Raw genomic sequence first — 18,231 nt, 5'->3', positions numbered from 1 at the left:
TCAAGACCCACCTGTTCAGAACTGCTTTTAATATATAATCCTAGTTTATTTTATGACGTGTTTTATGACTTGTTTCATGAGGTTCATCTGTTTTAATGTTTGCTGATTTTATAATGTAACTATGTAAAGTGTCTGAGTTTTCTGAAAAGCGCTATACAAAATAAATGTATTATTATTATTACCTGTATTGAGCTACTTTTTGATTTTTGAATTGCTTCTTTTACCTAAATAAAGGCTCGGCTTTATCTGTCACTGAAGGTCAAAACATCTAGTATCCACTGCTTTAATCTTTAATAGTAGGTTATTTTTTATCTACGTTTCACGTCAAAAAAAAAAAAAAAAAAAAAAAAAAACAAACATCTGAAAAGCAGCCATGGGGTAAAGTAAATATAATGAAGTACAGTTTGGTAATAAATGTGTACTTTCATAGTGTAGATTTCTCAAAGTATGCAGGTCAAAATATCTGCTATCCAGTTATGGAAGCGTAATCTATAATAATAGGTTGTGTCTTATAAGTTTATCATGCATGCTTTATATATAATCTAATCTGAAAAGCAACTGAATGTAATAGAGGGCAGTTAGTTTATAATTTGTTTTTAGAGTAGATTTTGTACTTTTGCTTCAGTAAAGGATATGAATACTTTCCTCCATCACTGCAGATGAAAACATCTGGCATCCAGTGGTTTAATCTTTAATAACAATAAATTGTGTTTTATGAGTTAATTGTGTATGTTTCAGGTAAAATCAGAATGTGGAAAGAAGCAGTAGATTTGCTACTTTTACTTCAGCAAAGGATCTGAATACTTGCTCCACCTCTGTGGGTCTAAACATCTGGCATCCAGTCGTTTAATCTTTAATAACATGTTGTGTTTAATAAACCTGCCATGTGTTTCTGAATGTAAAAGTCTCACTCTGAAAAGCTCCAGCTGTAGGGTCCATGTAACAGAGGTCTTTCTATGTGTGGATTTGCTGTTTGTGCACCAGTAGAGGATGTGAGCTGTTGGAGCTGAAGTTTGTTATTTGAGGGCAGCACTGATAGACATGCGCACAGCTGATGGAAGAGAGGCACATCTGCACTGACGTCACCTCCCCCCTGAAAAAGCTGGCAGTTTGAAGCTGTCCTGCACTGGGACAGACCCGGTGTTTGAGAGAGGGGGAGCAGCTGCAACACAACTCCTGCTGCTGCTGCTGTTTGGATGCAACTTTTTTCCTCTCCACTTTTTCTGAGCAATGAACGCATCATAGAGACGACAGACAGAAAAGAGGAGCTCTGCTGGAGGAGATCCAAGAGAGAAAAAGCTGAATTCTTCTTTTTGTTTGTCTCTGTGCTGAGATACTTCTGCTGTGGGCTGAAGAGGGGGAGAATCAGAGGATGGCAGAGCTCAGGAGGAGATAAGCAGAGGAGGTTTGTGTGAGGAACCAGAGAGCTACACAACTCTTTTGTCCTGAGCTGCACACTTGGACTGGAGCTGACAATGAAGATGAGCCTGGTAAATATCTCCTCACACTGCCTGTCCGTGTGTTTTGTTGGTAGTTTAGTCGCAGCACAGTTAAACCCTCACAGGGAAGCGGGCACAGATTGAAACTGAGATCTCGGCTCAGAGTTTGCTTGGAAAAACGCGTACTTTCGGCAACATTTACGCACCGTATCCACGACAAGTTTGCAGCGTTACATACGCAACGCTTGTCTGCCTGCCTCCGCAAACCAGGAAAACTTCCACACTTTGTGCAAATTTCTGTGAGTTTGCAGATGCTCCTTGAGAGTTCGTATCTGAGTTGCCGGTGTTTTGCATTCGGGCCCGGCTGCCAACTGTCTGGGTCAGAGTGGCCAAGTAGGTAGCGCTGTCTGTCTGTCTGTCTGTCTGGACCGCTGGAGGAAATACAGCAGTCTTCCAGTCCTTTATCACCTGACGTCTGTTTATAAAGCCTGTAGTTTGCACATGCTGCCGTGAAGCGCGTCACTGAGCCAAAAAAAAAAACCAACAAACCCACAATGTGCACGAATGACATCACGCCGAAGCTCAGATTTATGCCTCCACCTCACAGCAACGTTTTTGTCACCGAATTACTCATTAAACTGTCGTCAGTGTTTAATTAATGATAGCTCTAATGGCACTTAATATCAGTGTTGTTCCTGGAAGCTCTGTTAAATAAAGTGCTGAGTGAAAGACATGATCAAACTAAACCTGAGCTGAAGCATGATCAGCTATCAGCTTTCATTCATTCAACGCAGAGCAGAGCTGCAGCTGATCACTCCTTCATTGAAGCTGCAGCAGTTAGTCGGTTAATTGATTCAACAGAAAGGAAAAGGGCTCCACTAATGTCAGATTATGCTAATTATTGTTGGTTTACTTCAGTATAAAGTCAACTGGGGATGCAGCTACCAATTTAAAGTTAAAATTCAGCTTCTTGGGGCACCTAAATCACTAAAGTAGCACTAATACAACAGTACTTTTGATAGCAACCCCCCTAAAAGGGGAGTTAGAACTGATGAAGACTCAAAAAATACCAACCACCTGTTGTGAAAAAAATCACTTTTGACAACTGGTTAATAAAAATGACAGCTTCTTAAATCTACTCTACATTCAAAAGTTTGGTTCACCCAAATAATTTCATGTCTTCCATGAAAATTCACACTTTTATTCATCTGCTAACATAATTGCACAAGGGTTTTCTAATCATCAATGAGCCTTTCAGCACCATTAGCTAACACAATGTAGCATTAGAACACAGGAGTGATGGTTGCTGGAAATGTTCCTCTGTACCTCTATGGAGATATTCCATTAAAAATCAGCCGTTTGCAGCTAGAATCGTCATTTACCACATTACCAGTGTCTAGACTATATTTCTGATTGGTGACTCCTTCATTGAAGCTGCACCAGTTAGTTAGTTAATTGATTCAACAGAAAGGAAAAGGGCTTCACTAATGTGAGATTATGCTGCTTGTTGTTGGTTTATTTCAGCAGAAAGTCAACTGGGGATGCAACTATCAATTTAAAGTTAAAGTTAAGCTTCTGGGGGCGCCTACATCACTGAAGTAGCACTAATACAAAACTATTTTTGAACTGATGAAGACTCAAAAATACCAACCACCTGGTCAAGAATCAGTTATGAAAAGATCACTTTTTACAACTGATTAACAAAAATGCCCAAACTGTCAACTTCTTGAATATACACTACCATTCAAAAGTTTGGGGTCACTTACAAATGTTATTTTTGAAAGAAAAGCAGTTTTTTCAGTGACATCAAATCAATCAGACACAGTCTAGACATTGTTAATGTGGTAAAAAAAAAAAAAAAAATTCTAGCTGGAAATGACTGATTGGAATATCTACAAAGGAACATTTCCAGCAACCATCACTCCAGTATTCTAATGCTACATTGTGTTAGCTAGTGGTGTTGAAAGGCTACTTGATGATTAGAAACCCATGTGCAATTACGTTAGCACATGAATAAAATGGAATAAAATGAAAAACATGAAATTGTCTGGGTGACTCCAAACTTTTGAACGGTAGTGTGGGATGGTTTTCTATGCAACTAAAGGTTATTTTCATTGTTGTTAATCTGTGGATTGTTTTATTGATTGATTGATTGACTGATTGATTAATCACTTTGTGTGTAAAATGGTAAAAAAAAAAAAAAAAAATGTTGATCAGTGTTGCCCAGAGTCATGATGACAAATGTCTTGTTTTGTCCACGATCCAAAGATATTCAGTTTACTGTGATAGAGGATGACAAAAGTTAAAGATAGTTACATCTATGAAGCTGGACTCAGGGAATTTAAACTTTTTTCTCAAAACGAGTTGGCCATTAATTTAATAGTTGACTATTGTTAGTTGTTGTGGCTCTAAACTCATTATCTTTGTGTTTTATGAAATAATAAAAGGCATTTTTTTCTATTTTGTGACATTTAGTAGACACAATGATTATTTAAGCAGACTACTCAATTATGAAAGTCATCATAATCGTTTTTATTTTTTGGCATTTGTTCTGCGCAATAACAGAAAATGGTAAAAAATGTCAGCTGTCAGAAACAACCTGCAGATCAAGAGGTCTAATGTTTTGTCACATCTTGCAAATTTCCCAATGCAGAAAATACCATTTGGGAAGCTGCAAACAAATACTTAAAATGTGATTTAAGCCATGAATTAATTGTTGGAACAGTAGCTGATCAGACTGAGTGATCATTCTTGAGCAATAATCTGTGCTTGATTTCCTCCACAGGAATGCAGATGGATCGGTCAAGACAAGTTTCCAATATAGAGCTTCGTGTTTGGAGTTACACCTGAGCCTGACTGTGTCTGATGGATTACAGTGTTTTCTTCGAGCTGCTGACATGAATCCAGAGGCCACTGAGATGTGGAAGTGCTCGCCTTCAGGAGAAATCTGAGACCCGGATGAGCCTTGTAGCTTTTAAAGTGAAGGAGTAGAACCATGGACTTGTTATGGTGTCACATCAGACTGATCCCGTGCTGTTAACCTGCCTGTAGCGCCCTCTGCCCCCACCCCATGTCACATCTTTCCCTGAATTATGGAAATTTTGTGGAAGACGCTGACTTGGACACTGAGCCTGGTGGTGATGACTGCTTCCGAATTTCAGAGCATCAACAGACTTTCGCACAACTCTCAAGGTATGAAGGTGACATGTGGTCAGAAATCTCTTCTATTGTAACCACCAGTGTGTTTGTTGTCTTCTCAATTCTCTCCTCTTTTCCCCTGTAAAAGAGGAGTTCCTGTCCTACCTGCAGCACTACCAGCTGACTGTCCCGGTGCGGGTGGATGAGAACGGAGACTTCCTGAGCTACACTGTGAAGCACCACCGGCCAGGCCGACGGAGACGGGGTGCGGTGGACCCCATGATGGGACCCCAGCCAACGTTAGACCCTCCAGAGCCCCGGCTGTTCTACAGACTATCAGCCTACGGAAAGCACTTTCAGTTAAACCTGACTCTCAGCCCCCACCTGGTGTCCAAACATTTCACAGTGGAGTACTGGGGCAAAGAGGGGCTGGAGTGGCGCCATAACATGGTAGATAACTGTCACTATGTGGGATTCTTGCAAAATCAGCACAGCACGACCCGAGTCGCACTCAGCAACTGCAAGGGCCTGGTGAGTACAAAGTGGCTGTTTTATTATTGTTCCAAGAATAGGTGTAGGGTCTGTTTGAACACTCTGGGAGGACATTAATTCTCTGAACCATAAAACCCCCCCAGTGGGGTTAATAGGCATGTTTTTTGGGTGTTTTTAAATTGCCAAAACTACACCATTAATCATTCAGAAACCATAAAAACTTAAAGAAGTGTCAGACTTTCAACATTCCAACAGTCCTAAAGCTATTCATCTGTGATGCACTGTTCCATCAGGGAACTAACCAAATCTAAGCCTAAAATTATATTTCATCTAATATAGTTTATACTACTTGTTTTGTTTAAAAATTCACCATCACAAGGTGCCCCAGTAGCTGAACAGGTTGAACGGGCGATCCATAAGCAGGGGCTATAGTCGAATCCACCTAATGGCCCTTTACTGCAGGTCCTTCCCCCATTCTTCTCCCCATTTTCCTGTCTCTCTCTCACTGCTGTCCTATCAATAAAGGCCAAAACAATATCCTAAAAAAATTCACCAACAGTAAACTGTTTGCTCAAATCAGATTCTGTAAAAAAAATAAATAAATAAATAAAATAAAATCTCCGCTCCTCAAGGAGAAGCCATTAGTGACACAGCTGACATTACAAAAAATTAGGCCAGATATTGTGACAAAATTGCCAAAGATAAACTGTTTACCGTAACCAGATTATGTAAATAACAAACATCTTTTAGCTCCTGGGTACAACCTAAAGGCCAGTAGAGACTCATCTGCAACAGTCATGTGACAAAAATTCAGCAATTTTCGACTGAACTGCTGTTTGCACAAAGCAGTGAGGGGACAAGTATGCAAACAAATCAGAGAGATTGAGAGCAAAATGAAATGCACTTCTTGATTAATAAATTAAATTCAGACTGGCTGAAAAACAGTATACAGAAGAGCAATTTGTGGAAAAATGTTTGGAAGATACATTCAGGATGGTGAAGTATCTTTATAGAGTTGGTATCACCTTTTGGCACACTCCAGATTTTTAAAATTTTTGCAAAGTCAGTAATCAAAGACATTCAACTTTTATTTTTGTCTTTCGCATTATTTCTAATATTCTGACTTTATCACACTACAGAAAGGACATTTTTGAGTTCTCTCTTCTGCAAACTGGTTGTGCTGTTTCCAAAGAGGTGCAGGACTTTATATTTCAGTGAAAAATGAGTGAGCACAAATGTGATAGGAGCAAAAAACACTTAGAAACTACTTGAGGTTTAGAGGGTGAAACGTGGGATTTCCAGAATATTCATCATCATGATGATGATTTACGCACCAGTTTGTTCATTGAGCGTACATCCATATTGCTGCATCTGTGAGTAATGTTATAATACAAATATACACACGTGAACCAAATTAGAATTGTTTTAAAAAATAAACTCATGAAACAGGCCTGGACAAAAATGATGGTACCCCTAGAAAAGACTGAAAATAATGTGACCATAGGGACATGTTCAATTAAGGTGTGTCCTCTAATTAGCATCACAGGTGTCTACAAACTTGTAATCAGTCAGTTGGCCTATTTATAGGGTTACAGTAGTCACTGTGCTGTATGGTGACATAGTGTGTACCACACTAAACATGGACCAGAGGAAGTGAAGGAGAGAGTTGTCTCAGGAGATTAGAGAGAAAATTACAGACAAGCATGTTAAAGGTAAAGGCTATAAGACCATCTCCAAGCAGCTTGATGTTCCTGTGACTACAGTTGCACATATTATTCAGAAATTTAAGATCCATGGGACTGTAGCCAACCTCCCTGGATGTGGCTGCAGGAGGAAAATTGATGACAAATGGAAGAGACGGATAATAGGAATGGTAACAAAAGAGCCCAGAACAACCTCTAAAGACATTAAAGGTGAACTCCAAGGTCAAGGTACATCAGTGTCAGATCACACCATCCGTCATTGTTTGAGCCAAAGTGGACTTCATGGGAGACGACCAAGGAGGACACCATTGTTGAAAACAAATCATAAAAAAGCCAGACGGGAATTTGCCAAACTGCATGTTGACAAACCACCAAGCTTCTGGGAGAATGTCCTATGGACAGACAAGACAAAACTGGAACTTTTTTGGCAAGGCACATCAGCTCTATGTTCACAGACCCAAAAATGAAGCATATGAAGAAAAGAACACTGTCCCTACTGTGAAACATGGAGGAGGCTCTGTTATGTTCTGGAGCTGCTTTGCTGCATCTGGTACAGGGTGTCTGGAATCTGTGCAGGGTACAATGAAATCTCATGACTATCAAGGTATTCTAGAGAGAAATGTGCTGCCCAGTGTCAGAAAGCTTGGTCTCAGTCGCAGGTCATGAGTCTTGCAACAGGATAATGACCCAAAACACACAACTAAAAACAGCCAAGAATGGCTAAGAGGAAAACATTGGACTATTCTGAAGTGGTCTTCTATGAGCCCTGATCTAAATCCTACTGAACATCTGTGGAAGGAGCTGAAACATGCCGTCTGGAGAAGGAACCCTTCAAACCTGAGACAACTGGAGCAGTCTGCTCATGAGGAGTGGACCAGAATACCTGCTGAGAGGTGAAGAAGTCTCATTGACAGTTACAGAAATCGTTTGATTGCAGTGATTGTCTCAAAAGGTTGTGCGACAAAATATTAAGTTAAGGGTACCATCATTTTTGTCCAGGCCTGTTTCATGAGTTTATTTTTTAAAATAATTTTGTTGAACCACAGTTCAAAAGCAATGTCTGATTTTCATTGGTTAATTTTCATAGAATTTTTATTTATTATTATTTTTGTGAGATTCAAATTATTTATGCCACCATTGTGGGTTTTTCTTTCATTAACCGTGGGGTACCAACAATTTTGTCCACGTGTATGTGTGTGCCAGATATTGAATGGAGCATATCATCTGTGTCCCCCATTAAATCTACACCTATGACTTCAAGTGACCGGTTACTGCTGCACTGCTCACCTCAAATAAACCCTCATATTAATGTTAACATATAATAGCAATGAGAGCCTTGTTGTGCTCTCATTGCAGCCAGGCTCTCAGAGGATTAGACCAATTGTAGTTTGCTTAACAGAAACTTGGCTTCTTTCCATTTGGCACACTGAGCCTGCAGGCGGCTTGGAGTGAGGTGATGCACATGTAGAAAAATCACATCATCTCAGTGATCTGTTAGTGATAAGCATCGAGGCTTTTCTTCCCATTCAAGCATCGAATATCACACTTCAGTAGTTGAGATCACATTTCTTTAGTTGATCTTTAAAGACCATAGATTGTGCTCCACGTGTAGTTTTTAAGTGCTCTAAAACAAAAGCAAACAGCACTAATAAAGCAGCTAATTATCCCGTCTATGCTTTTATTCCTCAGGCTTTAAACCACAGACTGTCCAGCGTCTCTTTGCTAATCAAAAGATTGGAAGAAATTTTAATAGCTTCTATCCCTCCTTGCTTCAGAATAACTCTAAAAAAGGCCCTGCTTCTTACTGGCAAATGTAATCCTGTGGAGAAAACATGTAGCCAAATGTGTTGGCAGGACCTGCACTGAGTATCATAAATTGAATTAGTGTTTGCCCTTTTTTCTTACAGCACCAAAAATGGACAAAACTGTTTCTGCGCTTTAATGTAATCAGCTGTCTGGACAGTTTGAGATCTTGACATCACACGCTATTAAAACCCTAAATCCAAAATGTTTCTGTATGCTAGTGTGATATGTGGTTAATTGCTTTTATTGTGGATTTTACAGAGCCAGGCCAGTGTTTCCTATAAACCCAATTTAAGGACTTCTCCCGGTTTTCGCCCCAGAAGAGGGTATTAAAGGGGAGAGAAGAATGTTTTAATGTTGCTCTTGATGTAATTGATTGTTAGAGGTTCTTAAATCTGACTGCAGATTAGTGACTAATGGATTGTATGTGTGAAAACATGTCTTTCGTGACATCAAGAAAAGGAAGTCACATGAGGGAATGTATTAGTAGTAATAGCTAATTAGTATTGCACCCCCACAAAGTTTAAAGGTTGATGAAAATTGAAGCAGCAATGAAAGGATTATCAAGTCGTTTAGTCTGCAAAATAATGGATTCTACATTTCCCATTTCAACAACTCAACCTTTATTTACACTTTGGGTAAATGCTCAAGTATTTTAAACTTTGAAGCCACAGTGTGTACCAGCTTCCTGGAGAAATGTAAAGCATACTGCCCAAGCTGAGATAACCCTGAGGATGCTATCAGGCTAATCTGTGACGATGTTTGTAGACTTAAGGAAATGTCCTTTCTTATCTATTTCTCTTTAAATTAGACCTTAATTTACAAATTTAAATCATGCTGTATTGAAGAGGACTTGAAACTAGCAGCTGAGTCCATTAACTGATATGGAGAATGTGTACTAAGGTAACAAATCAAGTGAGAAGTAGGGTCACTTTCTCATAGACTTTTTATACAATCAGACATGTTTATGCCACTAGAGGGGAGCACCCCCTGCTGTCTGTTAGAAAGAACACAGATTTAAGATATTTCCAGGTTGGCTTCACTTTTCAGACCAGGAAGCTACGTCAAAGTGCTCAACAGCTGTCTTGGTAATACTCCTATTGAGTTATTTGGAACTTACAGTGCTGGGCTCCTAGCTAAATAAACGAGGAGAGCACCATAGCTGTTTCTGCTCAAAATGTTTGGCTTCCCATCATGACATTTGAGTCAGTGCAGCAACATAGTTGACTGAATGCCAGTTTGGCTGTTACAGAGCAGACGATTAGCTTTGCGGAGGGGGGAGCAGCGACACCATCTTTGGTGTCATGGACTTTTCCTGCAGATTTCTATTTGAGATTTGCTAAGTGATGAGTTTCTCCTTTATAACATCTCTGGCTATGTCCGCCTGTTATATACAGTCTATGGCTGCAACTGAATAAGATATTGGATATTAGATTAAAACCAGGATTAAACTTCCTGCAAGGTTCCTGTATGCAACTTGTGGACAAGGTCAGTCGTGTGCATTGGTGAAAAATGTAGACACCGATCTACTGCAAATGTATAGAATGAAGCCCTTCAAGCGGACTAGAACATATTATTTTTAAACAACTGCACTGCAGTGTCCACAGCTGTACATGTGAGCAACTGCCAGATAGCATCATTCCAGTTTAAGGTAGCTAGCAGTCTAGCTGCTCAACTCAGCCTTTGGCTGGTTTCAGAATTCACCAGTAACTTAAGCTTTTCTGTTATGTCCCTCCATCCTCTGTCATTTCACATTTTTGTGTCAAGCCAATTTTTAAAGTTCTCAAATTGAAACCAAATTGCAACCTTTAAAGCTGCAAATGGAAGCAAATGCGGAAGTGCAAAAAACTGCGGCTTTCTGAGTGGCCACTTAAGGCTCGCTCTAGAGTTCAGAATGAAACAATTATCATTATGGACTGAATGTAAAAGATGGACATAGCCTCCTGGTCTGAAAAATGAAGCCAATGCAAAAGTGCCCTAAACCTGTATTTTCTCTAACAGCCAGCAGGGGGCGACTCCTCTGGTTGCAAAAAGATGTCAGATTGCATAGAAGTCTACGAGAAAACAACCCTACTTTTTATTTGATCTGTTACCTCAGTAAACATTTGCCACCCGAGTTTGTGAGTTTGTTTGCTAGTTTAAAGACTTTTTGAATACAGCATGATGCACATTTAGCAAATGAAGGTCTTTTTTAGAAGGAAATAGTTGATAAAGCATGGTATGTTTTATGGGCGTGGCTCCCTTGTGATTTACAGGTTGCCAGTGTATGGGTGTGATAGGTGTGTATAATGCCCTCAGGTTCTCCGGTCAGATTCACTGCTCGCTTGTTACGTCCAGTTTCAAAATATTGCGATGGCAACGTGCAAAATCCAAACTCAAGGTTTCAAAATTGGAGTTAACAAACCTGTGGGTGACGTCACCCCAGTCTGTAGTTTAAACACTTTAAACTTGCGCAGGCTCGTCTTTGAGTCAGTGAGCTTCACTTTCAGTCCCATGTAAACTGAAATTCATGTTTAAAATAGGACTGCTCCTTTAATAAAATGAGTACATACAAAACAGTCTGATTCACCCAGCATGTAAGTTGTTTTTTCCTGCAATTTTGTTAATATAAGGCATTAAGCATCAATGTTTACTTTTTGTAATCTGTTTTTTCACTGATTTTCTCTCCCCCAACAAGCATGGTGTTATAACAACAGAGGAAGAACAGTATCTAATAGAGCCTTTAAAGAACATATCCTCCGCCACCTCCCGTGAATGGAACCTGGAAGAAGCACAGCAACATGTTATTTATAAAATGTCTGCCATTCCCTCACCACAAGAGCATAGCCAGGAGTTCAGCTGTGGCATTTCAGGTTGGTGAACCTCCATATGGGTTGTGTGGGTGGAACTGACGTAAAGGAATAGCTATACATAGCAGGTTAGAGGAAGTGCTGGTTTGGTTCTAGGCCCATGTTCTGCTGGACATGACCGGGCCTCTTGTGTGCTATAGTTGTTCCTGGCCTGGACACCTTTCAACCTGTAAGAGAAAGTCTCCCTCCAGTTTTCATAAATGGCCTCTCAGTGCATAGAGACTGCTTGACTTTGACTTTTATCGAAGCACAAATCCTATTTATGAAACCAACAATCATGTTCAGATTCTGAAATTCAGAAAACTTAGTTCTACCGATTGCTGGTGTCTGCTGAGATATGACAAACTGGAAAAAGAACCAGGTTGATATTTAGGTATTTGGGCCAAGGTCTTATATGAAACAGTGAAGGCTGTCATCGCCAGGGAGCTAGCATGCCCTAACATGTACCATCTTATAGCTTTTTCCCAGAGCATCTGGGCCATAAAACAAAGGCTTTAGCTGCAAGGTTCAAAGGGGCAGACTGCCTATCTACATCCATCATACACAAACCAGCTTTCCCTCAAACAGAAGATGTGTCATAATTCTGCTGTAGATTGTTATATAATAATTCACCAACCTGTCTGTGTTTGCTTGTCATCCTCAGACCTGATTAAAAGCCGTGCACCTTGCCAGTTTAGCACACCTTCCCCTGTCCACTCGTCCTCTGTTCCTGAAAACGACATCCAGCAGTCGAACAGCACCCACAGACAGAGACGCTCCGTCAGCACCGAGCGCTTCGTCGAAACGCTTGTGGTCGCTGATAAAATGATGGTCGGCTACCACGGACGCAAAGACATCGAGCACTACATCTTGTCTGTAATGAATATTGTAAGTTTGATGCTACTTTTTGCTTATGTTGTTTATCACACTGTTGGTTCCTCTGTTAATGAATGTTTTGTTTGTGTATCTGTACTGTTGTCTGACTTTGTGTGTTTTCTTCTTTTCTGGAGGTCAGGTTGCCAAACTTTACCGTGATGCCAGTCTAGGAAATGTTGTGAACATTATTGTGACCCGGCTAATTGTTCTGACTGAAGATCAGGTGAGAAAGAATCTTTTTTTCATTCCGAACCTTCTATTGTGTTAAAGTTTTTAGCCTGTTTATTAGTATCTGTACCCTCGCCTGTAGTGAGTGAATAACTGATGCGCTTGCCGTGAGGGAGCTGCAGTATTTTATGTCTGCCACGGCTGAAGGGGGAGAGAGAAGAGAGACTATTCACCATATGGCCACCACTTCAGATGAAAGATGTCTCAAGCGTCTTCCCTCAGGGAGCCTTGATCGAGGATTTTTACATGCACTGTACATCTGTATGTATGTGTGATGGGAGAAACAGAGTGTCCTCCTGCCATCTGCTTTTTCTAAAAGGGTCATAGCGGCTTTTTATGTAGCATCAGGTCTAAAAATCAAGTCTGCATGTAAAGCGGAGTCAAACTTTGATCCTGGGCTGGATTAGCTGAATACACATTTTATATCAAAAGTGAATCACTGACATGTTTGTTGAGTTGTTCTGTATTTTCTTATAACTGCTCAGTGGGCAAGCCGGGACAAGGTCTGCATTATTGCTCTTTACATTCATGGAACTAGATGCATTTTGCAGACTCACTACAACTTCCTCAATTGCCCTACTTTTTATTTTTAACAGCACAAGTCCTCGATCTACTCCCCCTCTACTACTCATCTATCTCCTCCTGCGATAAATGGTTTTACCTTTACTACAACTGCAACTACTCTTAAATCATATCGAAAACCTCTTTCTCTTCCAAAATCTGGTCCTCTAACTTCCCTCTGATCCCAGTACAGCACTCCTCCAAATAATTCATCCAGATAATCGCTCTGCTCTGGCTCTGTGGTTAGCACTGTCAACACAAGACAATAACTTCTATGCTGTTTTTATTTAGTTTGTGAGAGATTTTTTTTTGTTGTTGTTTTTGCACACCTGCCATTATTGGACATCAGACACCTGAGACATGAACCAGGGACGTTCTAGGTCCCCAGTACAATATGTGTCTTAACCACGTGGTGACCAGAACTCACCTTTAGGCAATATCACTACAACTATCTAAATTTATTCTCCATGTAAAGTGTCTTTTCAAGGTGTAAGGTACAACCTACAACACTGCACAGCAGATAGCAACATGAATCGACGTGACACAACACAAATTAAGACACAGCATGATCAGATACAGTATGATGTAACAGGACATGGCACAGTACAATTAGATATAGTACTGCACAATGTAGTTTGATTTTATTTGACATAATATGATATAGTTCAACACGGTGACACAATGTGTTAGAAAATAGCACAACATGATGCAATATAGCATGATACAATGTAGTACAATACAATATGATGAAATGATGTGGTAGAATGCAATATAATACAATGTGACATGACACAAAGTGGCACAGCACAACAGTACGCAACATGACGTAGGATGCAATACAGTACAGTGTGACACCATGGTTCCAGTACGATACGAAAACATATAACCTGTTTATGACATTTTGCAGCATGACTCGGCATCTTACAGTACAACACAATATGACATGACATGATACAAAATGCCAAATTATAATGTAATGCGATATAAAATGATACCACATAGTGTGATGCAAAATGATACAATAAGATACAAGTAAAATTCAAGATATAATGATGCACCACGATCACAATGTGGTACGACAAGATACAACATGCTATTACAGGTTGCAACAAAACGCAACACTATACAGCACAATTTGATGCACAATGATACAACAAGATATGATACAGTAAAATTACTTTATGCAAAAAGATGTAACATGATACAATACAACCCAATTTGATATGGATCAAAATGGTACAGCATAATACAGTATAGAAAATACAACACAACGTGATACACAATGAAACAAAAGGTATCATACAGTACAATGCAATGCAATACAATATGACATATTACAAAGCAACCCATTATTACATATTATACAATATGACACAATGCAATACAACACAACATTATACAAGAAAATATGACAGGACATGCTAGAAAATGAACCAATACATCATTTGATATAAAATGATTCAACACAACTTGATACAAAATGAAACAATAAGATCTGACACAGTGTATCACAATATCACACAATACTGTAGGTCATGACATGTTGCAATCACTGCAGCACAATCTGATTTTGTACTGTACTGAACTAGTTTGGTGCTGTATCACTTGGTTTTATTTTGTTCTGCTGCATCACGTCGCACTCTGGTGTGTCTCTTGCAGCCAAACCTGGAAATTAATCACCATGCTGACAAGTCTCTGGACAGTTTCTGTAAGTGGCAGAAGTCCATCCTGTCTCATCATAGCGATGGAAACAGTATTCCAGAGAATGGGATGGCTCACCATGACAATGCCGTCCTAATCACCCGGTAAGAGTCTGGCTGCAGCTACCAACCACATTTTGCTCACACGCCACTGTAATGATCCGGTCTGGAAGCTTCAAAGAGTTATTTTTCCAGTTGTTACTTTCATTGTAAGTAGTGCTAATTTCCCCATTTTGAACAAATAGGTTGCAGGTTATTTTCTAGGTTATTTTCAGCTGCAGCTACAACACTGGGAGCTCCACTTCTTGTGCACACACTGTACCTGCAACTGAGAATAAAGCACTCAGTTCTGAAAATAAAAAGTGCTGTTCCAGACACTCCTGTACCTGTCACCGTGCAATTTATGACAAGGGTGCTACCATAAAACAGCAAAACGCTGTCATTACCTGGAATAAGCTTCATTGTTGCCAGATCTGTTTGGGCCACATAACCTAGCAACTCAAGTGCAGCTATGTTCCCCCCACTCTGGCTATGTCCAGAGAGAGGGTGGCGTTCTGTGATTGACATGGGCTAAAGCCAAGACTTCTGACTCTCTGGGCTCTGTGCAAAACAGCCTTTCTATCATTAGTGTGCTCTTGCTTGTTGTCTGTCAGTTGATGTTCTCCAGCTCCTTTGGCTTTTGTTTTTATTATTGGTTTTAGCCTCACTGAGGGAGAACCAGCACCAAAGGCTGCTCAGGAGAGTCTCCATGCAGTGGTCATGGGGGTTTATCTTTCTGGCATCTCTTTTCGGCGGAAAGATGAGAACTGTGATAGCCTGTTCTCATTGTTTTTAGACACCAAACACCTCGTGAAACTGGCTCATAAGCTGTTTAGCAGCCTGCAAGCAGTCATTCCAGTGTCACCAACAGCTTCTGATAGTTAAACTCTTCTGTCTGAGTAGTTAAAGGTGCATTAATCAATCACAGGTGTAGATTTTATTTGAATATTAATTGGAGCCTGCTGGTCCTTTGTGTACCAGTTTGTGCAGACACCTACCTTGTTGCTGCTATTAGTTACACTACAGCTTTCAGGTTTTTTTCTAAATTATAATCTTCTGCCTTGTCATTAGTACAGATCATTCCCATTCATGTGTTCCAGTAGGAACACCTTTCGCTTCTAATAACCAATAACACTGGCAACATTTTGTGATCATGTCTGTGGGGGAGATTTTACATGCACCAGACAAAATGGAGCTTTGTAATATGTGCTAAGCACAAACATAGCAGCAGGGTGTATTTTAACAAATAGTGTGGTTGGTTCTTTTCTATACTTAGTAGTTTTGGTGCCTGAACTTAACCAAACAGTGAATGATAAACAGCAAGTGAGAGCAAAAGTCAAAATGATCATCTTGTCAAAAGAAAATATGGTCTGAGACAGAACTCGAAGTCAAGTCCTCAGGCTGAAAGTCTGCTCCTTGAACCACTCCCTTCAACTTTAAAAAGTAGATTTTGTTCCTCTTTCTAAACGCTAACTTGCAGATAAATCCTTAATAAATAGCACAGCCATGGTTAGAAGAGAACTCAAAAATGTCTTCTGTGTAGTATGACACCGTTGTAGTTCATAAATCATTAAAAAAAGGATTTTTTTTAAATACAAAAACTGAAAAAAAAAAATCTACATGTACAACATTTTTCCAAGTGGCCACAGGTGTTACCAGTACTGCAAAAAGCCACTCTGCATACTGTAGATATTTTACTACTTTAAAAAAAATGTCCAAGGAAACATTTTTCTGACAAAACCTCAAGGATCATCAGATAATCTGACAATTTACAGTTCTTGGCTCTGATAAACAGTGCAGTTTTAGTCATTTTAAAAGTATAGCATGGATTTTCAAATCCGATTGTAGCTTTGGGCTTTGGATTGGATTGATTGGTTAAATGGGTTGATATTGTGCCTATATGTACAATGATAACGCTTGTTAAATGGTACAATACCATCCAAACTAGATGCTGCTTCCTTAATGTGTTTATCAACTGACAAATGCATGTGTTCTAAATATTGAGGGGGATGTATAACCTGCATCTCTTTCAGCTTTTGGGTACTTGATGGATTTGGAACTCCAAAACAAGCCGACTGATCCAACAATCTGACATATTGTATCCATACTATAAGCTGTTGTAAGTAATGCTGCTTGCAAATATTGGCGTACTTACACATCTAGAATTCATCAGAAACATGCAAAAAGTTTGTTTTAAGACCAAAAGTTTCCAAGAAATATGACTGCTGCTTCATGCATCAGTTCCTGGGTCAGATAGTCTTGTTTGGAATGTGGCTTGTCATGTTCAAAAAAAGGCACAGGGGGAAATTTGGGGAAATAAATCAAAACAATCAGACGTCCTAAATGAGTTCATGATTGTACCTGACTGGCTTGGACCTGCTGCACTAGAGAGGAAAGAGGAGAAGGAAGGAAGAGGAATTTATGGGGAGACAGAGGGAAGGAGGGAGGGAGGAAGAGAGGGAGGATGAAATTAAATTTGCAGTGCCCTTGGTTTTAATAGATTAAAAGCTTTAGCAATGATTGGATCCTTGATTCGAAATGTATGATGTGTTCTTAAAGCACTGCGGCTCTATTGAATTACCTGTATGCGTGTTATAGGGGTTAACAGTAGCGACACAGCATGACCCAAGCCTTTCTGTGGATTCATATTTATGTCTGAGCAATGTGTGTTAGTTAACCCGAACCCCGGGTTTGAAAGGGGTGCTATCTTAAAAAAAAATGCTAAAATGAATTAAACAGAGCTAGAAACCAAAAGACATGCAGTTCGGTCCACAAACTTAAAAAAAATTTCAAGCTTAAAATGTGAGAAAATTGCCAAAATTTTCAGCAATCAGATTCTGTAAAAAACAAACACACAAAATTTGAGCTCTGCAGTGCAACCAATAAGCCATGAGCCACATGACAAAAATTCAGGGACTTTTCAGCTTAACTGAGACTGAGAGCAAAATAAAAGATGCTTGATCAATAAAATAAATGCAGCATAAAAATGGCATACAGAGAAACAAGTTGTTGCAAGATACATTTTGCATGGTGAAATACCTTTCTTGATTTTTTTGGCTTTCTAATAGGGTCATACTGCATATAGACATTTTTGGGTTCTCTCTCCTGGTTATGGTTATGCTGTTTCCATAGAGGTGCAGGACTTTATATTAGAGTGAAAAATGAGCCCACAGTGAGGAAAAATGTGCTAAATAATGCACAAAAACTGCTTGGGGTTCAGAGGGTTAAGTGACATTTTGCAGAAAGCTATAGATGGAGGAGTGAACCAGGTGTTTTCTCGACCCAGACCTGTCATGACTTCATTACATGCTGTTGTTATGCTAACAGCTGAGATTATATCTGGCCAGGCTAGGTGATTAAACAGGGAAAGAATGGAAAGGCAAAGAGCCAGTGAAAGAAAACCTGTATAAATCATTTTTTTTAC

General features: G+C 39.7%; 1 protein-coding gene across 1 annotated transcript in view; it reads left to right on the top strand.

The window, feature by feature from the left end:
* The first annotated feature begins 1,108 nt into the window (after positions 1–1,108).
* adamts6 (ADAM metallopeptidase with thrombospondin type 1 motif, 6) overlaps positions 1,109–18,231 on the top strand; it is a 94,627-nt gene continuing 77,504 nt past the window's right edge. Inside the window, exons 1-7 of the mRNA XM_023267248.3 lie at positions 1,109–1,490; positions 4,225–4,631; positions 4,726–5,108; positions 11,253–11,427; positions 12,068–12,291; positions 12,419–12,502; positions 14,728–14,873. Of these exons, the coding sequence (XP_023123016.1) occupies positions 4,532–4,631; positions 4,726–5,108; positions 11,253–11,427; positions 12,068–12,291; positions 12,419–12,502; positions 14,728–14,873 (1,112 nt within the window). The 5' untranslated portion in view covers positions 1,109–1,490; positions 4,225–4,531. The remainder of the gene's footprint in view (positions 1,491–4,224; positions 4,632–4,725; positions 5,109–11,252; positions 11,428–12,067; positions 12,292–12,418; positions 12,503–14,727; positions 14,874–18,231) is intronic.

The sequence above is a fragment of the Amphiprion ocellaris genome, chromosome 17, assembly GCF_022539595.1.
Source record: "Amphiprion ocellaris isolate individual 3 ecotype Okinawa chromosome 17, ASM2253959v1, whole genome shotgun sequence".
Lineage (NCBI taxonomy): Eukaryota > Metazoa > Chordata > Actinopteri > Pomacentridae > Amphiprion > Amphiprion ocellaris.
Note: the sequence above shows the minus strand (reverse complement) of the source record. Positions and strands in the feature narration are given on the sequence as shown.